We start from the raw sequence: 27,178 nt of genomic DNA, 5'->3' as shown, positions 1-27,178 counted from the left end.
TTGTACATATTTACACCCTAGTCGCGCCTAAAAAAGTTTTACTTCAAAATAAATACACGTGATATCTTACTATACCCCTCCTTCCCCCACGTGATATTTTGTGATTTTTTGTCAAACCCCCCTTCTCCCAAAAAACCTGACGTGATCAATGATCCCCTTATAGTAAAGATGATAACAAACCACTATCCAATTATTTTTGACAATTACCATTTCTTTCTTTCGGGGGCGTCTCGTGCGACCGAGAGTGAAAAATTATCGGTGAGGGAGCCCCCTTCTTGTCGTTGTTCTTCTGACAGAGTACCCACTATGTTGCTTGCTGACTAGAGTAGAGATCGTTTTGCATTTTGTAAAAGAGTAAAAGAGTTCGCTTTTGCTCGCGGCCACCACGCCCGGCACGAAGAGCCGGAGGCCCCGAGGCGATTTCTTACAATCGCCCGAGAGGCAGTGGCGTCCTGTAATAATGGACAAATGGAGTAAAAGACATTTACTGTCGTAGTTTGCTTACTTATACACGACTACTGTTACTAAGGAAGAATCTTTTAAAAAATGTTAATTTACGAAATGTAAGAGAATTTTGTTAAGAAATGCAACAGAACAAAAGTGTGTTACTGTTTGAAATTATCCTGGCGCCGGTGTTGCCCGATTATGTAATATAAAATTTTTAGGATTGCCTGATGTAGAAACATTATTCACTCAGACTCATATATTGACCCAAAGGCATTTAGTACGTCTCATTTGCGAAAATAGATATAAAATTATTGAACAAAAATAGTTTAGACTTGTATGGTATTACATCTTATTCTTTTTATTATGAATGTTTGTATTAGCACATATTTCTTATAATTTATGTCATAAATTCTGACATTATCTACAATCCACGTTATATTTGTTTTACTTATACACAACCACTATCTTAACTAGTTGTGCTTTATGGCAAATTGCTGGAACTTCCCGTACCCCTTAAATTGAAATGTTTAAAACTCAGAAATGGAAAAATTATATTTACTTTGAGATTTTTTTTTAGTTTTTTTGTAAATTTTAAAATTATTTGAAAAATGTGAAAATTGAAAAAATTGATCTTGAAAATACTGATTTATATCGAAAACTTGAAATTTTTGTTGAAATTTTTTTCTGAAAATTTTGAAATTTGTTAAAAGTCTTTGATACCCAGTCAGGTCGGTTGTTTTACATTGTCGAAAATGTCTAATGGCATATTTTTAAACTTTTTTCTTATGGATCTCCGAAACCGCTGGATTTGCCACGATTTGATCAACTATTTATTACGTCAATATGAGTGGAAAGTTTTGTGAATCATTCAAATCGGATGCTCTGTTCTCTCAAAAACTCAAGTTCTATTTTATGCACTCTTTGCTCCGTATCTCCGAAACGGCTGGACTTGTCTTTGACAAAAACTAATCAGCACATCTCCCCATCAATAGGAATCGAATGCTTATTGAATAATTCAAATCGGTTGATCCGTGTTCCTGAAAACGCGGACGATTACTTACAACATGTAAGAAAACAAGAGTGGTCCATGTCTGGAATTTTCATGACAGCAGTGTTGCCCGATTGGGTAAACAGAATTATTAGTATTGCCCGGTGCTGCAACAGTATCAATAAGTAATTATTTATAAATAAGTACCTTCTCAAGTTTTACCACATCTTGGTCATTATTATATACAAATGTTTCAATAGTTATCATTCTTATTTTGTAATACGACACTAAATTATATAATTATCAAGTTTATTATAATATTAATCATCATAGAAACATAACTTAAATAAATTTAAAAAACTAAAGATAGTCCGCAAGCCTTGATATTTTCCAGCAAAGGAAACAAATATGAAAAATACAATATTAATTATATAAATCAAAATATCTTGCTACAGTAGAATTCAGAGTAAGTTAGATAATTTAAAGTACAAGTGTTGTGCCATCAGGCAACCCTAAGTTTAGGGTTTGATTGTGCATCATTGGAAGTAATTTCCTTAACAAATGAGAACTATAGCAGTTTTTATATTCTGGTTTTTACATAAAAGTAAATAATAGCGATGAAAATTCCAAACAACCTGTATATTATAAAACTTTGTCTATTGCAAAATATCAAACAAAGGCTTTAGAACATTTTAGAGTTGTCTCCCCTAAAGTCAGCGAGTAAGAGAGACTTTGTCTTCGTAAAATCTTGTGATTGAAACGGCATTTAGTCCTTGTCAAATTACTAGTGCTTGAAGTGAATTTTGGTCTTTATATAGTTGCCAGATGTATGTCATACATATTGTTGTGCTATCAGCGTGAAAACACATAAATTATTATAGATTCATAAGATTAATACATGAAGCATGTTAATCAAACTCTAACAACTATATACCAAGTCACTTTAAGTTTATTTAATAAAATATCTGATACTAAAACGAATATTATGTAATTTTTTGTAATATGTTTTCTTGAGCGTCCGTGGTAGAAGAGAGCCATCCTTATCCTCCTCAAACGGATTTCGCTTAGAAAGGGCTTCGGAAGTCTTTGGAAGGCTCTGGCTTACTTGCCTGTGCCTAGACCCATAGACACGTTCTTGATAAGAGTTGCGAATAGATTTTCAAAATTGGCGCAACAGCATCTTTAGTGAAATTTATTTTTATCTAATTATTTTATTACCTACGCCACTGTATTTCTATAAAGTCGCAGAAATGATTTCGTGTTCCGAGCGATCCGTGGTCTCGATTCCTCCGATCGACGTGTGTTGTGTGTTGTGTGTATCGAGTCTCGAGCGCGGCCGGTGGGAACGTTACTTCACACGCGGCAACACCAACACCAAAACCAGCAATCGATACACACGTGAATATTGCAAATTTATACCAACATTTATAGAAATATACAAATGTGAGCAAATATTTATTTACAAGCTCTCGGAATAGGAAATCGGATTTAGGCCGATCTCGAATTGTACACATTGAGAGATATGGATAGATAGATAAGTAGAGTCCAGGGAGGGCTCGAGGATATATAACACATTGGAACTAATTCTTATACATTTTGGAAATATAGTTACTACTAGGGAATGCAATACCGGTATACCGGTATGCCGAATTACCGGTGAACCACCCGATTTTTCGGCGGTATTTTTGCCGGTAGTTATTCCAAAAATACCGGTATTTTCGGTATTTTTACATAAGCGCTATTTGATACATAATACCCCAAAAGTTTAAATTTCTCGGAACAAATTTATCTTTAAATTCCATAATCGCATAAACAGCTATATCTTCAAGTGATTCTATAAGATAAACAAATATTATTTCAACTCGTCATTAAACTGAATATTTATTGCTTTCCAAAGGGCTTCATATCGTGTTACAATAAATAGAATTGTACTGATAGATAATGATGTTTGTTTTTTCTTTTGTAAAAATGTAACGGTTTTTTAAGTGATATTTGCCCCAAAATGTTTTGTATCATACAGATTACCCCTGCATAATCTTTATTTTTTTTTGTAACTTTATACATAATAATTATGATAATTACTAAATATTTTTGCTTCTTATTACAATTATAAAATATCATATAATATAAAAGAATCACATTGTTTTAAATAATAATACTCAACAATTATAGTAAGGGGCCGTTCAAGTATTACGTAAGCACTATAGGGGGGCGGGGGGGGGTTATTGATTTGCTTATTTTGCTTATTTTTGGTAAGAAATTTGCTTTCTTTTGATGACAAAGGGGAGGGGGGGGGGTAAATAATTGTAATAATTCTGCTTACGTAATACTTGAACTATCCCTAACTTATTATTTATCTCGACAAAGCATCCGATCTTAAATTAGTGTAGAAAAATTATTTTTTGAAATATTGGAGATTATGCTAATTTAACACATCGGATACAGACAATACAGTTTATTATAATAATGTAATATGATCTTTTATGAGTTTTTGGTCTTTCTTACTCATAAGTTTGTTTTTGGTGAAAAGTACTCAATATACTCGATAGTGATAATGAATTAATTAAATTGCATATACTTTTGTTAAATTATTATTTAAAAAAATAAACTCATTGTTTTATTTTCTTGTTTAGTTGAATATAGTTGTAGTTGTATATACATTTTTCTATATTTGTACTAGTAACTTTCAATTTTGTTTACGTTTGTTTAAGATAATAAAAATACCGGTAATTTACCGGTATTCCGGTTTTAAAATGAAAAATTACCGAAATATCGGTATTGAAATTTTCCATCGGTATTGCATTCCCTAGTTACTACTATTATTTGGATCATGTGTCCTATTATCATTTACCCAGGATGTGGATAACCTGGATGGAGTCTTCTACCAATAAATCGCGTGCACAATATTGGCTTCCCATGTTACTCCCGATTGATCGTGTTCGGGTTATGTCGGTCGCACGCGGTCGGTATTGTCAGCGCCCGAGGGGGCCTACACGAATTACGAAAATAATAATAAAGAAGATATATCAGAAGTTAGAAATTTTCTACGTTCTTCTTCACTTCAGGTATTATTAACATACCCGAAGGCACTTGATGCTGGTTGGCTATCGTGTCTATTATTGTTATTATTATTAATGCGTTTTTTTAGTAGACGAACGAATTGTTGCGGAATGCGAATTTAAAGATCTATTGCAAATTCCAAGCCAAATCGGTTAGGATTTGACTCAGATTCAGAAAGGAGTCACTTAACAACTCCGACGACTCCGACAACTTTTTTTTTGTTTTTGAATTTTTTTTTATTTATATATATATTGTTGCGACCCAATGGTTTAACTATAACTAATATATTACTAACTATAATATACGCTGCGCATATATCCGATTCTCAGTTTCTCAACATTGTATTCATCCCAAGAACTGTTGTTACATTGTATTACTTCATATCGAGTAACAAAAGTGTTATAATCAAAATAGGACCGATGAACTTTTTCAAAATGCGTACGTGAGCCCTTGCGTACGACGCAGTAATTCCTATGAATTTCGATCGGGGAATCACATAATTTGCACTCATACATATAAGGAAACTACTGATCATATTCAAAACCAAGGAAAGTCCCTGATTATTAAATGAAAAGGCTATATAAAGCCGAAATTGAATTTTAAGTTGCTCAGTTGTGTAATTTTCGTATAGACGACAGCATCTCAGAGTATTAATGAACGGAAAAATAAAAGTATACATGAAGAATATTGTGTTTAATTTCAACTTATTATGATATTACAATAACATCTAACGAAATTGGTTGATGAAGAGAAAAGCTAATCGGCGCCCAACAATATACATTATTTTCACATCTCAGTCAGACAGAGGTGCCTGGTATGAGAGATTATGAAAAACAGTTTTCATATTTTATATATATACATTTCATTTGACTATTTCATTAATATAATATCTATTATAATTATGATATCTTTATATTAACTTCAAACTTAATACGTCACACAAATGTGTTCTGTAGTTTGTTGTTCACATATCTAAGGTTTTAATAAGTATTTGGAAGTCGTTTACATTTAACAGTTTTGTTCATTTTTTAAAAGAAATTACTATTTTATGCATTTCAATATGCATACAAATCACAAATTGTATGCGAAAATTGAGACAATGAAAATATTGAACTACAGGGTAATTCTTTTGCTATAAATTGTCAACAAGAAAAGGGTGCGCGTAAGGTTCACACGCGATTGAAGTCAAACTTATTTGCTATCGTACGAGATTGCATTCAAGTTAAAAATACTAATACATCATATAATAATTTTGAATTAATGGTCATTAGTAATATGGTAACTATCGCGAAGCACACATTTTTTAATGCAACCATTATACACATTAAAAATATTACAATAATGAAATTAAAGTCATACTTCAAATACGACTTGATCGGTTTGTCGTTGTAATTAGTATTTAGGACTTGAACCTTCATTAGAGAAATTATGTGATTGCCGATTAATAAATTCTATAATATTCGTTCACACAGTGGAAAGTTGTAATATAACGATTTTGAGTAACTTCTTTAACACGATCAATAAATAAATTGCATAGATGTCCATTATGAAGTATATCTGTATATAAATGATACACGGCTACACAAACTATTGTTGTGCTTGATTTCATAAATCTGATTATCAATTCTTACCTTCATTGTTTATAATTATTTATAAAAATATGCAACTTTGTAACACTTTACGTTCAGGATCAGAAAATAAAATTGTAAGCTTTGACATTTGATCGAAAACAGTTGTTTCACTTGTCATTTAATTGTGTTTGAAGAACTTCATGTAATTAAAATTAACATACATTCATTGGCTGCTTGTTTTTTTGACTATTTCGCTGGCAATACAGTCTCATTCTTTGAGCAGCTGTAGTATGTGTCTTTCCTAAAAAAATAATTTCTAAAAATATATAGTAACCACGAATAATACAAATTATTTCAATCAACTTACTGTTCTCACACGGCACAGATTTTTCATTTGTTTTATTATTTTCACTATACAATCAAAGCAATCATACTCACGCGATACGACGACCAATCACAATCGGCACGTATAGAAATGATCTCATCGAGAACGAATGATGAATCATTGGCACTCGACTCGAGCGTAACGCTCTTCCGTCGCATTTGCAAAGATTTACGCCCTAGTCGCGCCTAAAGAAGTTTTACTTCAAAAATAAAATCATAATTGTGTAAAAGTAATAATGTAATAGTAAATATTTTTTGCTGGAAGTGAGTTACCGAGGTAGGAGTTGTATCGGAGTGATAACTTCTGAGTGAGTTACCGATCTATAATTGGAATGTATATTTGGTTTATGGCTCTTTTTCTCCTTATATAGTTCACTTTCTTCTTCTAAAACATTTTCTTGATTGTCTTATCGTTCTTAAAATCCTTGTCTCTGATCGCTACAGAACCATATGCATTACGGATTGCCAAATAATTATTTATGTAATATTATTTATTTCAACTTTGATTCCGAGCCAAGAACCACTACTCCTCCGTCTCAGTCTCATTTTATATCTTCGTCTTCGTATACATTTTACGAGCATTTCGAGAACCGAGCCAAATCGCTCGTAAATCATAACTAAGTTCGATTATGCTTTTCTCAGAAACATTTAAACTCGTCTCGGGCTTTTGCTTCATTTTCATCTTATCTTATTTTCTTGTGTAGATGATCATTTTCACTTACTCATTGTCAACTGTCTCTTCTCCAATGTAGTTATATGCACTGATGGTGACACAAGAAACGTCGAAAAGTATGAAATAAGAGAGATTTTCTAAAGTGTACAAAATTGACTATTTCTAACTTTCTTTAAAAATTCGAAAATGATAATATTTGCATATCTTCTACGTTTCAGAAAACTTCTATGATTTCCAAAAACATCTAAGTTCTCAAATTAGTATTTTCGAATTTTTTTAATTTATTTAAAGGCATTTTTTCAATATTTTCTTTATTCCAATTATTCAATTGTTTTCAATTAACAAAAATGTTGTACAAATTCAAAATTCTCAAAAAATCTAGTTTTTTGTCCGAGTTTTTATAAATTTTAAATTACGGTATGGAAAGTTCCAGCAATTGGCATTGAGGCACGATGCCATACACCACTAGGAAAAAGAAAATGAAGATAATTATTTTTTCAATGTGTAAAATTATCATGAGCATTTTTTAACTTCCCGTAGGATAGTTATAGTAATGGGCCGAAAATCGAAAATGAAAATTTTTGCATTTCTCGACGTTTTGAAGGTTTCTGAACATTTTACTGGCATACCTCAGAAAAAATGGATGTGTGTGTGTGTTTTGTATGTCCGCATTTTTTCGTCCACGTTTTCGGGCGCACGGATCAACCGATTTGAATGGTTTAAAAAACATTCGATCCCTATTGATAGGGAGATGTGCTGATTAGTTTTTGGCAAAGGCAGGTTCAGCCGTTACGGAGATATGGAGCGAAGAGTGCAGAAAATAGAAATCGAGTTTTTGAGAGAACGGAGAATCGGATTTGTATGATCCAAAAAACATTCAATTTGTAATGATTGGGAGAAGGGGTGATTAGTTTTTGGCAAAGACAGGTCCCGCCATTTCGAAGATTCAGAGCTAAATATGCAAAAAATGGCAATTTTTGAGTGAACTAAGCGCCCGATTTGAATGATCTAAAAAACTTTCTGCTTGCATTGACAAAACAATTGCTTTTGAGGATAAAAAATTATTACATCTTCTTTTATTTTCCATAAAATATTTTTGTAATTTTGGATTTAAAATTCAAAAAATTACCCAGGCTGAGCACAGTCTAAGCGCCACTCCGGTGCAAATGTTTACCCGAGTGCGTTTAGACTGTTTATGTACCGGAGCACTTTTACCATTTTGTGAAAACTATTGAAAAATGTGAAAATGCCGCCAAGCTAAGCACAGTATAAGTGAAAATGTCGCACAGAATTATTTGCAAATGCACAGAAGATTGTGACTACACGGGAACACTTTTTCAATTTTGTGTAAATTAGGCAACTATTTTTTTTTTTGAAATTGAATTCGAAATGAAATGACGATTGTTGTTAATGTTCTGGAGATAAATTGATTTACGATTCACATTTGATTTGCTCAGATATAACAAGACAGCAAATATAATGAAAGTTACAGTATTTGTAATAATATATTTGAAAACGTTTAAAATTTCTCGAATATTTCATTACGGTACGGGAAGTTCGAGCAATTTGCCATAAGGCACGATGCCATATACCACTAGTTACTTATTAATTCTATAGATTCCTGCAGAAGTTTTTGTATGTATATGTTCTATGTTCGTCCAGTTATATCATTCGATAATAAATGGAGTCAAGTGGCATTAATAACAGAGGACCTCGATGACGAAGTTGACCGCTCGTGGAAAAAAAGTGTTTGAAACATTTGACATCGGAGTTGACGATTGTCCTCTCCTCTTGTTTCATTCATTCATTCATTGATGCCAGTTTCAATTACCACTAATGGCGGTAACGGCTCCATAAATGGTCAATATCCATTTAACGAATGTTGAATTCCTTTCTGGTCATCCTCGGTAATTATTAGACACCATGGGGATAATAATTAGGCAGCAGATTTTCTGCACGTACTAGCAAGGACAGAAAAATCTCATTATAAGTTTACACATTGAGAAAACAATTAGCTTTATTTTGTCTTCCCTAGTGGTGTATGGCATCGTACCTCAAGCCAAATTGCTGGAACTTCTCGTAACTTAATTTAAAAATTTCAAAGCTTAGAAAAAAAATAGATTTTATTTGAAAATTTTATTATTTTTTAAAATCTTACAAATTTTTTCAAGTATGAATTTTATTGAAAATTTCATATTTTTTTCAAATTTTGAAATTTTTTGTAAATTTTTTATACCCGTTCTTGTGGGTTGATTCATGCTGTCGAAAATATCTTATTTTCGACCGCCAAATGGCATTTTTATCGATTTTTTCTTCTGGATCTCAGAGTCCATTGGACCTGCCGTTGCAAAAATTTAATCAACTCTTCATTACGACAATACAAGTAGAATGTTTTTTGAATTATTCAAATGGAATGCTTCGTATCGCACAACAGATTTCCCATTTTCTGCACTTTTTGCTTTGTGTCTTCGGTACATCAGGACCTGTCTTTGCCAAAAACTACTCTGCACGTTCTTTTATCAATAGGAATCGAATTGAGAATCATTCAAATCGTTCATTTTTTCTAATTCACATACATTTATTTTTTCTAAGTAATGCCAAAATGTTCAGAAATCTGTGAAACGTATGATATGCAGATTTTTATTTTCAATTTTTGGACGATTACTATAACTTACTCTTCAGGAAGTTAATAGAATGATTTTCCATAAAACCCATTTATTTTTTTATGTCTTAATTGGTTAAGCTTGCTCATCATCATTTTGTGATAAGCAAGAACAAATGATTTGAAAAATGCGAATAAAAAAATAGTGCGCGTAAGATTCACACGCGATTGAAGTAAAACCTATTTGCTATTGTACGAGATGGCATTTAAGTAAAAATAAATACATTATATAACAATTTTGAATAATGTTTATTAGTTATATGGTAACACTCGTGATGCACATATTTATTAGCGTCAACCATTATACACATTTATATAATAATAAATTATAAATTATATATTTATAATAATATTAAAAATATGAATTATGTTTGAAAATAATAATGTAATTAAAGTCATAGTTCTAATATGACATGATCGGTTTGTCATTGTAATTAGCATTTAGAACTCGAACCTTTATTAGAGAAATGAAGTAATTGCTGATAAATAAATTCTATAATATTCGTTAACAAAGTAAATTATGTTAAACAACGCCTAAACAAATATAGTTTACACAATTTCACTCATCAAGTAATAATTGTGTTTGAAGAACTTCATGTAATTAAAATTAGCATACATTCATTGACTGCTTGTTTTTTTTTTACTTTTTCGCTGGCGATATAATCTCATTCTTTGAACAGCTGTAATATCTGTCTTGCTTAAAAAATATTTTCCTTTTTAATAACTTCAAAGATTTATAAAGACAAATTTTTCTATTGTACTTAGATTTCTTCAAAATAGACTCCAGTAACAATGAGTATTTTTGGTAAATTTTCAATTACTTGAAGAATAACCAACAAGTTGCAGTACATAATTCAGTAATTTAGTTTTAATATCTTATACCATATTGTGCCATGCACCACTAGTTACTTCCACTATTAATTTATTTATATGTTTTGGTTCGTTCTCACAAAACCATCGAACCATTACCATATTACCACAGGCGAAAGAGAGGACAACCGCGGACGGACGACCGGTGGGACCATTACTTGTTTTCGTTCGAATTCTATCGGATATTATGCAATTTTGGCGGAATAAGATTAAAATAACGAAGGCAAGGTCTACTCGTACCGACAGATCGTAGTACGGATTTCGTAGTCTTTAGTAGTATGTCTCAATAAGACAATAAGACAGTTCGAGTAGAGTAGAGTAGAGTAAGAGAATCGAATCAATCGAGATCGCAGAATCAGAGATGGATGAAACGGACGAACGGACGAAAGAACGACGCCCACGCGATGCCTTTGCCTTTACCATACCATACCATACCATACCATACCATAACATGCCATGCGATGTGTTTAGAAAGAGACACGGATCGGGCGTCCTTCTCGACGTACGACTTGTTGCTCCAAATACAGAGGTTGCAAACAGTTGGAAATATAGAACATTCTGGTCAATTTTCATTCGTTCTTTCAGCACTTCTATTTTATGTTTTATGACGTCACATGTAAGATACTTTTTTAACATTCCGTAGGGTAAGTTATAGTAATCGCAAAAAATCAAAAATGACATTTTTTATGTATCTTTACGTTTCAGAAGTTTCTGAACAGTTTGGCGTACCTTAGAAACAATGGATGTATGTGTGTATGTGTGTGTGCGGATACAAATTTGCGTCGACGATTTTGGGAACACGGATCAACCGATTTGAATAATTCAAAAACATTCGATTTGTATTGATAAGGAAACGTGCTGATTAGTTTTAGGCGAAGGCAGGTCTAGCCGTTCCGAAGATATGGGGCAAAATGTGCCAAAAACGGTAACTCAGTTTTGAAGAGAACGGAGCGTCCGATTTGAATAATTCAAAAAACATTTTACTTGTATTAACAAGATGAAGAACTGATCAAATTTTCATGAAGGCCTAGGTCTAGGTCTAGCGGTTTCGGAGATCTAGTAAAAAAAGTAAAAAAAATGCCATTTGGCGGTCAAAAATCAGATCATTAGACATATGCTCATCAAATTATCAGATATTTTATAGAGATTCTAACAATAAGTATAAATATTGTGTACATTTACATGAGTTCCGTACCAATGTTTACACGTTAGACAACTGCGCGGCGATTATGCGCTTTGATATTTCCACACGAAATCAGTTATGCAGCGCGATTGCTTAAACAAATTTTTTATCAAATCAACTTTTTTTTTTTAAAAATCAAATTTTTTCAAAAATCTGCTTTTTTCAAAGTTTTGGAAAGTTTTTATTCAATAATTAAGTTTTCGGTACGGGAAGTTCCAGCAATTTGCCTTAAGGTACAATGCCATGCACTACTAGTTTTTATTTCAGTTATCAAAAAGAGTCTTTTTTTCATCTTATATAATGCTATTCTACTAAGACGATTGTAAAATATTTCTTTTTTCTAATCTTGATTTTCGGTTTACTCAAAAGCTGAGTTCTAGTTGATTTTTTATTTGTTTCTTTAAAGAGTTGTTCTTTTTGTTTTTAATCCTGATTTTCCTCCTGCAGTCACTCGTTTTTGAAATAAATTCCAAGTACTTCATACGATCGTAAAGGTTAAGCGCACGGACTCGTGCGGACAAGGTTTATTAGTTTGATCCCTGCAACCTACATCGGGCAGCAACGATGTCATTTTCACTTGAAAATTTAGATGAACTAGTGATGTATGGCATCGTGCCTTAAGGCAAATTGCTGGAACTTCCCGCACCGTAATATAATATTCGAAGAATATTAAATGTTCTCAAATATTTTATTATGGGAGATATTTCAAGTATATAAGCGAGCTTTAGAATTTTAGCTAGAATGAAAATTAAAATTCGAATAATTTTTGATATTCAAAAAGTAAATTGTATCCACACAAAACTCACACACGTCTATTTTTGCTGAAGCTAAAATGTTTAGAAACCGCTGAAATGTGAAAATATGCAAAAAAATTAATTCTCGATTTTTGGACGATTACTATAACTTACTTTCCCCACGGGAAGTTAAAAATATGTTTCTAATTAAAATTAGTCCATTTCGATAGGCACTGCGGTGTGAAATGGCAATGGAAAACCTCTGGCACTATTCTTCACTGAATCGGGTTGGAGTTTAACTCAGATCACGGACCTGCCCTAGGGCAGTAGATTATTAGCCTACCTTCTGGTGATCTTTTTCCTCTAATAAAATCTTCCACTTGTATCATGATACAGGATTGGTGACACATTGAAACTTTTCTGCACTCATCTTGGAAGAACCTTTACCTTTTTGGCTCTGCTTGCGACTTCACTAAATAATGCCAAATGTCCTTAATATCCAGTGCAATATTCTAGCTGACTATATAATTTGCACCAGTATCTAGCCTCACGTTTAGGAACTTTTGAGGTAGTTTTTTCAGTCCCTTTTGATCCAATGTCCAGACGGAGCGTCAATCTCTAACATATAACCATTATAATTTGCATTTATTTTTTTATAATAAAAAATTTCAATTAGATTCCTACATTTTTCGCTACCAAAAGTCTTACGTTGACTTCCCCTGTCTTGTGCAGAACGAATGTGGTACCTTGCCGTATACCTCTCTCGCTCGCTCTCACGCCAAAGCTATAACGCCGTCCTTGTCTTTGACTCTGCACCAACATTCCCACGGTCCGAAATCGCTGGAAAGGAAGTCAGATATACTACACAACACACACACATATATACACACACACTAAACATTTATATAATATATATATACATGTTGTATATTTAAAATTTAAATCACCATAATTTAATATTAATATTAATTTTGTTTATAATTGAGGGTGTGATGTATACTAGATTTATGGGCCTGTCCTGGTGTAAGTTTGTACTCTTATTTTACTGCCTACTTATCACTTAAAATTACCTTCTATTACTTAATATGGCGAAATAAAGTTTTGTTGTTCACAAAAGTTTATGTTTTGCCAAAAAAAATCCGATTTGCAAATTTTATGCACCAGGTCATTCTGGATCGTTTGATACTGATATAGTATGTATGCTTGTAGAAAGATTCTAGTATACTACACTAATAGCAAAAGTACGGGCAATTGATTGGAAGTGTTTTTTTAAATGATTTTATTAACTTTTCGTAAGGTAGTTATAAACGAAAATGAGTTTTTTTGCATTTCTCGACGTTTTGATGGTTTCTTAACATTTTGGCATACATCAGAAAAAAAAGGATGTGAGTGTGTGTGTTTTGTATGCCTGCATTTTTTCGTCCACGTTTTCGGGCGCACGGATCAACCGATTTGAATGGTTCAAAAAACATTCGATCCTATTGATAGGGAGATGTGCTGATTAGTTTTTGGCAAAGGCAGATTTAGCCGTTACGGAGATACGGAGCAAATTGTGCAGAAAATACAAATTGAGTTTTTGAGAGAACGGAGTATCGGATTTGAATAATCTAAAAAACATTCAATTTGTAATTATTGGGAGAATAGGTGATTAGTTTTTGGCAAAGACAGGTTCAGCAATTTCGGAGATACAGAGTAAATGCCATGTGCAAAAACTGGCAGTTTTGAGAGAACTAAGCGTCCGATTTGAATGATTTAAAGAACTTTCTGCTTGTATTGACAAAGCAATTGCTTTTGAGGATAAAAAATGATTACATCTTTTTTCTTATTTTCCATAAAATATTTTTGTAATTTTGGATTAAAAATTCAAAAAATTACCCAGGCTAAGCACAATCTAAGCGTCACCTTGGTACAAATGTTTACCCAAGTGCGTTTAGACTGTTTTCAGGCACTTTTCCAATTTTGTGAAAACTATTGGAAAATTTGAAAATGCCGCCAAGCTAAGCACAGTATAAGTGAAAATGTCGCACAGAATTATTTGCATATGCGTTTAGACTGTGACTATACGGGAGCACTTTTTCAATTTTGTGTAAATTAGACAACTATTTTTTTTTAAATTGAATTCGAAATGAAATGACGATTGCTAATGTTCTGGAGATAAATTGATTTATAATTATACATTTGATTTGCTCAGATAGCAAAAATAATGAAAGTTACAGTATTTGTAATAATATATTTAAAACGTTTAAAATTTCTCGAATATTTCATTACGATACGGGAAGTTCCAGCAATTTGCCTTAAGGCATGATGCTATACACCACTAGTTTCAGTTTTAAATTAATTATTAAATATCTGTTAAGAAAACTTTGTATCAGTTTCTGGTGAATGTAAAATCATTCGGTATTCGATATGCATAGAAAAGAGCGATAAAATTTTATATTCAATATAAATGCACGAGCCGCCGTTTGTACGTTTCGAGAGTTTGTCGAGTTTGTTGCTGTGGAGGTATGTAGGCTAACCTATACACGACGGAGGCTCCGGGGGGCCCCCCGATAGGTCGTAAATACCAAATACTCGATACGACCGGGTCTGTGTTGCTTGCTATACATCTATTCCACTATCTGCATATATATTGCATTTATATCAACATATCGCATATCGCGATATTCTGCCTGCACTTTATAACGTCTTACTAACTCCTCACGATTATCCCACTGACTGACCATTCTGTTACGGTAAAAGGGAAAAAGATAAAGGTAATACACACACACAAATATATATATATATATATATATATATATTTAATTCTGAATGCCTCAGGAACCTGGTATATCAGATTAAGTGCTCTAATTGCGAACTGTTTTATATTGGAGAAACTAGCCAAAACCTGAGTAAACGCCTTCATGAACATAAAAACAACTCAAAAAATCCGAAGCAATTTAAGACGATGTTAACCGAGCATATTAAAAATTTAAACCATAATATAGATTTATTCAACCCTAAAATTTTACATTTTGAAGAGAACGTAATCAGAAGAAGATTCGCTAAGGGGTTGTTTTTACAATTGCATAACGACAAAGTCATAAACAAACGTTTAGACAATACGGCCCTGAACGAAACAAACACGTGGTTCCTTAATAGCGTGTCAAAATTTCTTAAAAAATGACAAGAACTCATCTCTTTTTAAATTTCTGGTAAAATTTGAACACATGCTAAATACTTCTTTAAGAAAAAATGTGACATTTCTATCTTAAACTCCGAACAGTAAATACATACCGACACCTTGTTGAGTTATACATGTTTATTTGTGTGTTTTACCATCTGTGATGTTAAAAAATAAATATTTTATCAATGTGCACATACTCATACCATGGATTAATAATGTTTTCATATGTTATATTAGGATACAAAATTGTAATTGTTTTATTATTATTATTATTATTATTATTTTTCTACAAAATTTCTTACATATTATTTATTTAGTTTTAATTTTTATAGTTAAATTGATTGCCACTGAATGATGGCTAAGATGCTAGCCGAAACGTATGAATTTTAAATAAATAAATTTTTAAAAAACTATCATACTATTTTTATTGATGTAACGCCCGACTAATGATTATTTTTTCTCTTTTTTTCCAGGATTCGAAGGCACAAACTGCGAAGAGAACATTGACGAATGTCCAGGGAATCTTTGTCAGAATGGGGGCACCTGTGTCGACGGTGTTGATTCTTACAAGTGCGTTTGTCCGCCTGCATTTACTGGACCATTTTGCGAAGCTGATGTCGACGAATGTCTATTGAGGTAAATAGATAATAGACAAATCAAAAAAATTAAATGGAGAAAGATTTTATAGCAAACTATATTAGTCAGTTTAAGAATCTTTGTCGAAGAAACCAGAGCTTGGGACCAAACAGAATTTTTATCTTAAATAAAGGGTTTTTTCCAAAAGTTTAGGTATCTTCTTAGAAGGTAATTAGGTTTACTTGTTCTATAACATTTTAAGGAGTTGGTTTTGATTATCATTTTTTGCACCATGTAAAATATTCTGTAAGTTGATATTTAAATATTTTAATTTATTTTAATATACGAAGAAAAAATCTTATTAAAAGTTTCGCTGACTCCAAATTCAATTTTGAGCTATGGTTCCTTCGGTAAAGTTTCTTAAAATGACAAATAGAACCAAAATACTTATGTAACCCAAAGGGCAAAAAAATTTACACATCTTAAATATATATTTTTGTTTGCAATAAATTTTTAAATAAAATTATTAATATTAAGGTGACCATATTTTTTAAAGTTAAAACAAATTTTTTTGTTATGACAATTCGGTACACGGAGGGAGAGGGGTAAGGAGCTTTGGCTTTAAAATAACAAATGCTATTTAAGGATACAATAAGAAATCTGTATAATGAATAAATTTTTAAATTAATAAATATGAATCAATTTTTTTTAATCGCAATTGCTGACTTTTAGTGAGAACTCTATTATTCAATTATATGTAATACTCTTTTATTCGTGTTTTTTTTTTGCTTCTTCATAATTATTTTAAAAACATTAGCACTTGTTTGTTTATTTTCATAATTTTTTGTAAATTTTCCTATTAGTTTTCGTTATATATTAGTTATTAATATAGAAGTCCTATAAGTTTTAAGTGGCACAACTAGCGTAACCGCCTAAAAAAAGGTGATTTTTGGGAATTTATATTAAAAAAATACTATATCAATCATTTCAAAATTTTAAGAATATATTTACACATGTTTTAAGAATACTTACAATTAGTGAAATTTTTGAAGAAAAAAATTAAATATTTTTTAAGTTATCGTCGATCTCCAACGGCGCGAAAAAAAAGCCTCTTTACTGCTACAGTGATTCGGGTCTTCTACGTGGATGAAATTAAAAGAAAAAATTCTCGTTAAACTAGATAATATTGTCTGTAAAATGAACTACGATAAAAAAAATAATAAAAAATTGACAAAATGGCGGCGTTTTGAAAAAAAGTCGAATAATACCCAAAATTTTGGTCGTTTCTGGACTGCCAAAATTCGATTTTTGATCCGATCAAAAAATCGATAGTTTATTTTACGGAGAACTATATATAGAACATGTAAAAAAATTTGATTGCGATGGGATCATTTGTTTTCGAGTAATCGCTGCAGCAAATTCGGAAAATGCTGTTTCGAGAAAAACGCGTTTAAAGATAAAATGATCGTTATACTATATACTATATATACATATACTCTTTTAAATGGCTGTGACTCAAAAACTATTTAAGATATCGATTTAAAATTTTGGTATGTTATTTTTAAAGGTATAACCTATCGAAATATGAAAAAAAGGAAAATACGATTTTTTTAAAATTGCCCCTTAATATATTTTCAGTATAATTAATCTAATATTATGTCTGTTATCTTCTAGGCCTTCGGTTTGTCAAAATGGTGCAACCTGCAACAACATAGCAGGAGGATACGGTTGCATCTGTGTCAACGGCTGGACCGGTCCTGATTGTTCTGTAAACATCGACGATTGCGAAGGAGCCGCTTGTTTTAATGGAGCCACTTGCATCGATAGAGTTGGCAGTTTCTATTGCCAATGCACACCCGGAAAGACAGGTAAATGGACAAAGAAAGTTGTAAATGAAAAAAAATCTTTGTATTAAATTGACTAATGTTTTGTAATTGTTTATCAGGATTGCTGTGTCACTTGGATGATGCCTGTACGAGTAATCCTTGTCATGCTGATGCATTCTGCGACACCAGTCCCATCAATGGTTCATTCACATGCTCCTGTGCATCTGGTTATAAAGGACTTGACTGTTCTGAAGATATCAATGAATGTGAACAAGGTGAGTAATAACCGCATACTTATAATATACTAGCTGACCCGGCAAACGTTGTTTTGCTAACAATAAGTAAGAAATATTCTAAACAATTTCTAGAGAATCAAAAATATAAATACTTCAAGTGTATAAGGATGTGCTGTCTGAATGCTATATACAATGATGTATTATAAAAACAATAAACCCCACTACTTTGCCTATATTTTGTCAATACAATCAAGCTGGAAGTTTTATACACTTTCCATAGAAAACATGGTATAATCCAATCCAAGTCTTTTTTAATCTTCCGACTTATTGATTACGTTTCAAGTTTTTCAGATTATTTTTGGATTCTGGATTTTGTGTATAATTGTAAATAATACTACTGAGCTTATACAAAATTTTCAAATTTCTGCGAGGATAGATAGAAAATGAATTAAGTATTTCTTCTTTGGCCTGCTTTTTGAAAAGTTTCAAGTAACATTTGATGAATTAAAGTAAATTTTATAAAAAGTATATATGTAGAGCAGGGCGAGGCACAAAGGTCCAATTTGACTTTGAGCAAATATTAATTATATTGTGAAAATCAAACCAATTATATCACAACAAATAACACATTTCAAACAAACAATTATCTGACTACGTTCAGGAAAACTGTCAGCTACTTCATCATTGTACTAATGTGCTTTTTTGATGTCTTTCAAAAATTTGTTATCTAGACCCATAGACGGGGTAACTTGTAACGGCCAGGTGGCAAACAGGTTTAATGTCTTATTTTAATTTTAAGGGTATTTTACAAAACAATTACATTTTTAACTAATGCTAAAAAAACTACCAACGGAAGAAAATACTTTTATTATGGATTTTCAAAGATTACCGTTTATCTCCCGATAGCAAAGTCATAAGCATAAAGGTTATAGCTGGTTGTACATCTTTTTCCCTCTACTCTCAAATATTGTTGTTAAACAATGCTTAACTTTACTGATTTTTGACACATCGGTGGTGGACCTTTTTAACCCCGGACCTTCATATATTACTATCTATTCTTGAATAAATTTTGGGAAATTATAACTGGGAAAATGTTATTCGACAAAATGCCCATTTGATCGATACCAAATTTAGATTCTGAATTAAAATAACATAAATAAAAAATAATATAACCTAGAAAATGTTTTATAAATACCAATGAGTATATAATTATACAAATGAGATTTTTCAGATCATCGTGTTTTAGAAAAATATGATTTGCAAAAAAGAGTGCTCTAGTAACACTTGCGATCCGTTTAATAACGTTTTCTGTATAAATATAACTACGAACTGCAATTTAATCATAACTAAAACATCCTATTAAACGTAATTGAACATCATTTGTCGAAAACTTTTGATATTTGACTTATTAGCCACCTCCATTGTTTTATTCAAATTACGCTTCTACAAAAATGTTCGAATTAAAAATGTAAAGTTTCTACGCGATTTTGAAATAATATTTAACCTTTGCGACAAACTACTGATTGGCACGAATTTTTCAAGACTAAGACTGGTCAAATCGGTTTAGCCGTTTTCGAGTTTTAGCGGATCATTTTATCGAGAGCTCCATTTTTATATATAAAAAGATGTAAATGCATTCTATAATTTTGTAATATAATTTTGGTTTTGTTTCAGGATCTCCTTGTGAGCACGATGGTATATGTGTCAACACACCAGGCTCATTCGCTTGCAACTGTTCGAGAGGATTTACAGGGCCCCGATGTGAAATCAATGTCAATGAATGTGAATCGCATCCTTGCAGAAATGAAGGATCTTGTTTGGATGATCCAGGAACATTCAGATGTGTCTGCATGCCAGGTAATAACATTAATAATATTAATTGTCAATTTCAATTACCCTTGTTTCCTGTTGTTCTCTCAAGAACTGAATCTGGCCAATTCCATTCAGTTTCTTCTTGTTTTATACAAAACCGTTAATTAAATGGGGCCCTCGGCGGGTCAATGTTAATGGGGCGCCTTGGACGGTGTCAAGACGATGTAGTTGCAACGTGTCATTAGCCAAAATGATAATTGCTACTTGAACAGAAGTTTCGAAATGTAACTGCATTTAAATGTATAAAAGATTCAGGGAGATGTATTTTGTTTTACACTGTTTTAAAGACATAATTATTTGAATTAATTTAGGGATAAATGATTTTGACGAAATACAATTATTTTGATTCATATTGGGAAATTCATTAATTTGGAAGCGAAATGAGTGACTATATGGATATAACGAATAGGCATGTTCTATAATATCTGTTATGGTTATACAAACATCATTCTTAATAAAATGTATAATTATCTTTATTTTCATGACATCAAATGTTTAATTACTAGTTGAAAGTGGCATTTTGCCTTTAGGCAAGTTGCATGATCCTCCCGAAATTTGTAATAATTGACTTAATCAAACGAATTTGAAATTTAGAAAATTAGTTCAACTGCACTATTACGTATATCATATACGTAGTAGTGATATTATTTAATGATTTAAATTAATCGTTTTTTACACAACCAGAGACTTTTTGTAAACTTGTTTTTCCGCTGATTCTAAAAAATGGCTTTTAAATATGCGATATGCAAATTTTGACACATCATTTTTTTCCAAACTTTCAGAAATTTTTAAAATTGAATTTAAATTGCCGTAGGGCCGTAACATTTTAGTATGTCATTCAGGATCACAATATCTATCAACATAAAAAGTTTCATCGAAAAAAGTTTTTTCAACAGTTAATTACGAAGAAACGGCTCGGCCGATCTTTGTCCAAAACTAATAAGCACGATTCCCAAATAATATCTTTCGATTAGTTTTTGAATTTCTAAAATCGAGTCCGAATTTTTAATTAAAACGTGGACGAACATTTTTCACTTTTCTGCTTATTACAAAGAAACGACTCGGCCGATCGTCGTACAAAATATTGAGAAACGATAATCCTCATCAAGATACATCGAATGGCTTTTAAATTTTTAAAACCGGTTTAGGCGTTTTTGAGAAAACGTCGATGAAAGGTTTAATTTTGACAAACACCAAAAAACGTCACAAATTTTTGCTAATTTTGGTGAATTTTTTAAATTAAACGACTTGTAGAGCCTTAATATGAGGTGACGCCTCGGTTTCACCTTGTGTCCCAGTTTTCCAAATTTAATAAGTAAATTAACAAAAATTATGAAAACAAACCAAAAAATGCTATTTTTTTCAAATTAATTATGAAAAAGATTGGATAGAATTTTATAGAAGGCTCGAAAAAAAATATATAGGTAAAAAATATAAGACATAGTGTAATATCATAGATAAAAAAGTATTACATATAATCGAATAATAATGAAAATTTTTGCATATGAAAATGAAAATGTTTGCATATCTTCACGTTTCAGAGGTTTCTGAACATTTTGGCATACTTAAGAAAAAATTGATGTGTGTGTGTTTTGTATGTCCGTATTTTTTCGTCCACGTTTTCGGGCGCACGGATCAACCGATTTGAATGGTTCAAAAACATTCGATTCCTATCGATAGGGAGATGTGCTGATCAGTTTTTGGCAAAAGCAGGTCCAGCCGTTACGGAGATACAGAGCAAAGAGTGAAGAAAATACAAATGGAGTTTTTGCGAGAACTGAGTATCCGATTTGAATGATCTAAAAAGCTTCGAAGATACGGAGCTAAATGTACAAAAAATGGCAGAGTTTTTGCGGAGACTACGCATCTGATTTGAATGATTCTCCGTCTTTGACAAAATAATTGCTTTTGGGAAAAAAATTCATTTTTTTTTCAATTTTTTTTTTAAAGAAATTTCTTTTTGTATATTGAATATAATTCAGATTTTAATTATAATTCTGACTTAAGTTCTAATATACTTTAAACAAATAATTTCAACTTTGCAATTCAGTTTATATAATTCTTATAAACATTAGACGATGTTCCATTATTTATAATAGTCTATTTGAAAACATTTAATATTCCTCGAACATTTTGTTACAGTACGGGAAGTTCCAGCAGTTTGCTGGCGATATTTCAGTTTGAACCCTAATTATTTCATCTGTCTTTTATGACTAATTAAATATATTTTTTTCCAGGCTTTACCGGTACCCAATGTGAAATCGACATAGACGAATGCGCCTCCAAACCATGTTTGAACGGCGGCGCCTGCAGGGACCTCATAAACAGTTTCCATTGCGACTGCGCCGAAGGATTTACAGGGAGCAGATGCCAGATTAATATCGACGATTGCGCCTCTTCACCTTGCAGGTAAATAAATAAATCTAAAACATAATGATAAATGATTAACACTAGATATTCCAGCCATTTGAATATACCTATTAGGGAATGCAATACCGATGGAAAATTTCAATACCGGTATTTCGGTAATTTTTCATTTTAAAACCGGAATACCGGTAAATTACCGGTATTTTTATTATCTTAAACAAACGTAAACAAAATTGAAATTTACTAGTACTAAGACTAAGTAACTAGTAATAAGATTATTTTTTTAAATAATAATTTAACAAAAGTATATCCAATTTAATTACTTCATAATCACTATTGAGTATATTGAGTACTTTCCACCAAAAATAAACTTATGAGTAAGAAAGACCAAAAACTCATAAAAGATCATATTACATTATTATAATAAACTGTATTGTCTGTATCCGATGTGTTAAATTAGCATAATCTCCAATATTTAAAAAAAAAATTCTACACTAATTTAAGATCGGATACTTTGTCGAGATAAATAATAAGTTACTATAATTGTTGAGTATTGTTATTTAAAACAATGTGATGCTCCTATAGTATTTTTAAACTTCGAAACGTTTTCGAAAAATAATATTTTATAATTGTAATAAGAAGCAAAAATATTTAGTAATTATCATAATTATTATGTATAAAGTTAGAAAAAAATAAAGATTACGCAAGGTAATCTGTATGATATAAAATATTTTGGCGCAAATATCACTTAAAAAACCGTTACATTTTTACAAAAGATAAAACAAACATCATTATCTATCAGTCCAATTCTATTTATTGTAACACGATATGAAGCCCTTTGGAAAGTAATAAATATTCAGTTTAATGACGAGTTGAGATAATATTTGACATTTGTTTATTCTATAGAATCACTTGAAGATATAGCTGTTTATGCGATTATGGAATTTAAAGATAAATTTGTTCCGAGAAATTTAAACTTTAGGGTATTATACCGAACATACCGGTATTTTTAGGATAAATATCGGTAAAAATACCGCCGAAAAATCGGGCGGTTTACCGGTAATTCGGTATGCCGGTATACCGGTATTGCATTCCCTAATATCTATCAATTCCAGTCAAAATAACTGGTCTTTAAGAAAACTATTGTGTTTTATAGATTTTAATTTTGATGCCATATGAATAATTGTAAAAATAATATCGATTATTGCAATTATACCCTTAATGGTAGATGTTTTAAGAAATTTCATTACTACAAATTCGCTTAGAGGGGTTGATGCATAGTCTTTTCCTAAATATGGTCAACTTTTCACCATATATTTTGTTTCTGCATCAGATGTCAGCCAGAATTTTATGTAAATTTATAAGGTTTCTTTGGTATTTACTGGTTAAATATGCTTCTGGCCTTTATTGGTCGATCACAACATGCTGAAATGAAATTGTGTATTGTTGGAGGTTTTAGATGTATTAGATATACAACTCAAATCACAATTTTACAATTAAATAACAAAACAACCAAATATAAAATACAAATAAAGGAGTGCTAAAATAATTTATTTTGTGTCTTGATTTTATGAAACTTGATATTACGTCTTCGTTTAGACTTAGAGCATCTTCAAAGGTTAAAGTCCTGTATATCCATTGATTCGCAGTAATTATTAAAAAGTTTAGACGCTTTTCTGAAAAAAAGGGCAATATCAGAGACGAAGAAAAATATTTCACAGCTAAGTAATACTCAGTTATAGCCAAAAATTGCTGTATTTGTAAGATATTACATATAATTAGTAACAAATAGATATTTATAATATGAAGGGGATGGTACCACTGTATTTCTTGAAGTCAAAATTAATATATTCAAAAATGTCATAAAAACTGTTGGCTTTAAAAAATAAATTATTCAAAACGTTGTGGAATTTATGATTGCTTAGTTGACGTATTTGTAAAGGTAATAAATTGAATAATTGAATACCAAAACCATCAATTGAATTAAAAGTAGTATTAAGCTTAAAAGTCGATCCTTTGATAGTTCTATTCCTTGTGACATAGTGGAAGATAAATCACAGTACTGGGGATTATTTTTTATAAAGAGAAGTGTAATAAGTAGGAATATGTTAGGAACAGTAAGAATGTTATACTTCTAAAAAATATTTCTACAACTTGTCATCGAATTAAGAGGGAACATGATTCTTAGTGCTCTTTTCTGAAGTTTGAAAACATGTTTTAAGTATGCTGAAAAACCCCAAAATTGAAAGCCGTAGACCAAATGCGAGTAGAAGTTGGAGTAATAGATAGAAAGAAGACAATTTAAACTAATTTTAGATTTAAGTACTCTTAACATAAAACAAGTTCTGGTATTAAAAGTAAAGTTTAGGTATTAATGACGAATAAATATGATTATCCCAAGAACTTGAATTCCTAGGAATTTAGAAACGGCAGAAAAATTGAAGAGGACATCATTAATAATTAGGGAATTGATCTCGTTATTAATCCTATTGACTGTTTCAAACGGCATTATTTTAGTTTTATCGCTATTAAATAAAAGGTTATTAGAGTTGAACCCATTAGAAACTGCAATCATTGATTGGTTTAGTTTAAAACTGACTTCCTCAAAAGATTTTCCTTTAATAATTAAACTTATTAAATAATCGTCGGCAAAAAGAATAAATTTGCAAAGATTGGTACAATTAGGCAAATTATTAATATAAATTAAGAATAATAAGGGGCCAAGAATAGAGCCTTGTGGGACTCCGAGTTTTATATTTAACTTATTAGATATTACTGTAGAGTCTTGATCATCAAGATAAACTGATTGTGTTCTGCTAGATAGATAACATGTGAATAGGTGAAGTGATAAACCACGCACACCATATTTTTCTAATTTATTAATAAGGATTTCATGGGAAATACTATCGAAAGCCTTAGGTTGGTTGGTTGCTGGAGGAAACCGGTTGATAAGATAGAATATTTTTTATAATTGAATAATTTATTTGATAACTCTTTGGTTATAAATATGCAAAGACTACATTTTTCTAAGTAATTGAACACTAAGTCTAACTCCAAGTCTGACTGCTGACTCTACTCTCTGACTAAATCTTAACTTCTTCGGATAACCTTCAAATAGAATGTAGAGCTTTAACAAAAACCATAAATAATAAATTATACAACATTTCTTTACATAATCCTTTTTATTTTTTTCCCAGGAATGGTGGTGTCTGTCGAGACAGTGTAGCAGGTTACACTTGTTCCTGTCCTCCAGGTTTCACTGGAACCTCCTGCGAGCACAATGTAGATGACTGCGCTTCTGCTCCATGCAGACGTGGCACCTGTGTCGATGGTGATAATAGTTTCAGGTGTCTTTGTCATCCTGGTTACACTGGCAGGTTGTGCGAAACTGAGATCAATGAGTGCGATAGTGATCCTTGCATGTTTGGAGGTAATAATAAATAATAATAGTAATAATGATAATAATAATAGTAATAAATTTATTAAGAATATTTAGGATTAAAGTTAGATATTATAAATGACAATGAAGTCACTATTTATTATGGAATGGTGTCTTATTTTTGTGTAACATCATTTTGTGAATTGATACACTTTGTTTTGATACCTTTTTGAAAACTTAAACCTAAATTTTTTGTACATAATTTGTTATGATTTATTTTTGTTAATCAAGACTTTAATGTCTTATTTATAAAATTGATGTGTGCAAAAAAAGAAAAAATACAAAAAAAATACAATAAATTGAATATAAATTAAAAAAAGTTAAAATAAAAAAAATGACGTAATGATGTATGCCGCGTACAAAGTATACATAATTTTTGATACCAATTTTTTAATTGTTAAAGTAAACATTGTAAATCTATTCATATTATTTATAACTTGTTAGTTTTTACATTAAGCTATCTAGTTATTGATTTCTTAATCTTAAATAAAATAATATAAATATAAGCATATTGTCAATATAATTATTAAGAAATATTTTTCAAATATTGATTATTTATTTTATAATTTTGTTTCTTTCAGGTCAATGTCAAGATCTAGTAGACGGTTACAGATGCAGATGTCTTCCTGGTACATCAGGAATTAATTGTGAAGTAAATGTAAACGAATGTCATAGTAATCCTTGCAGGAATGGTGCGAGATGCATTGATGGCATTAATAGGTATGTACATATAAATAGGATCACATCAGGTTATAAATGATAGAAAATTAAATAAAATCAATGGTAGGATTTTGTATCATTGGGGATCACTTTGATTAATTAATTAAAAAATTATAACAAAGTGAATAAAATCAACTATTTACTTTGGGATATATATTGATCTTGGATTACATGTATCGCCTCTCACTTCTGTTGGTAGACTCTCTATTATTATTATAAAGTACAGGCATTTATATTATATTCATACCCCCAAAGGGTCTCGGGTTAAAAATGCCAAAATGCCATGGTCAAACCATGACCAAATATTAGATATTTCACATACATAATTGTCGTTTCAAATCTATTTGAAGTAAGAATATGATATATTGAAATTCTAATTTTAATGATTTTATTGAAATAATTCTATG

The 27,178-nt window shown here is 31.2% G+C and overlaps 1 protein-coding gene across 1 annotated transcript in view; it reads left to right on the top strand.

Moving 5' to 3' along the window:
• LOC113387535 (neurogenic locus Notch protein) overlaps nt 1-27,178 on the top strand; it is a gene marked incomplete in the record, with an annotated part of 245,646 nt that overhangs the window by 115,448 nt on the left and 103,020 nt on the right. Inside the window, 7 exon segments of the mRNA XM_026624865.1 lie at nt 16,209-16,371; nt 17,986-18,179; nt 18,257-18,412; nt 20,048-20,230; nt 22,483-22,654; nt 25,810-26,042; nt 26,633-26,771. Of these exon segments, the coding sequence (XP_026480650.1) occupies nt 16,209-16,371; nt 17,986-18,179; nt 18,257-18,412; nt 20,048-20,230; nt 22,483-22,654; nt 25,810-26,042; nt 26,633-26,771 (1,240 nt within the window).

Source organism: Ctenocephalides felis, unplaced genomic scaffold, assembly GCF_003426905.1.
Source record: "Ctenocephalides felis isolate EL2017-DRISC unplaced genomic scaffold, ASM342690v1 CF-g0.4_SCAFFOLD_03572, whole genome shotgun sequence".
Taxonomy (NCBI): Eukaryota; Metazoa; Arthropoda; class Insecta; order Siphonaptera; family Pulicidae; genus Ctenocephalides; species Ctenocephalides felis.
This window is presented reverse-complemented; position numbering and strand designations above follow the sequence as displayed.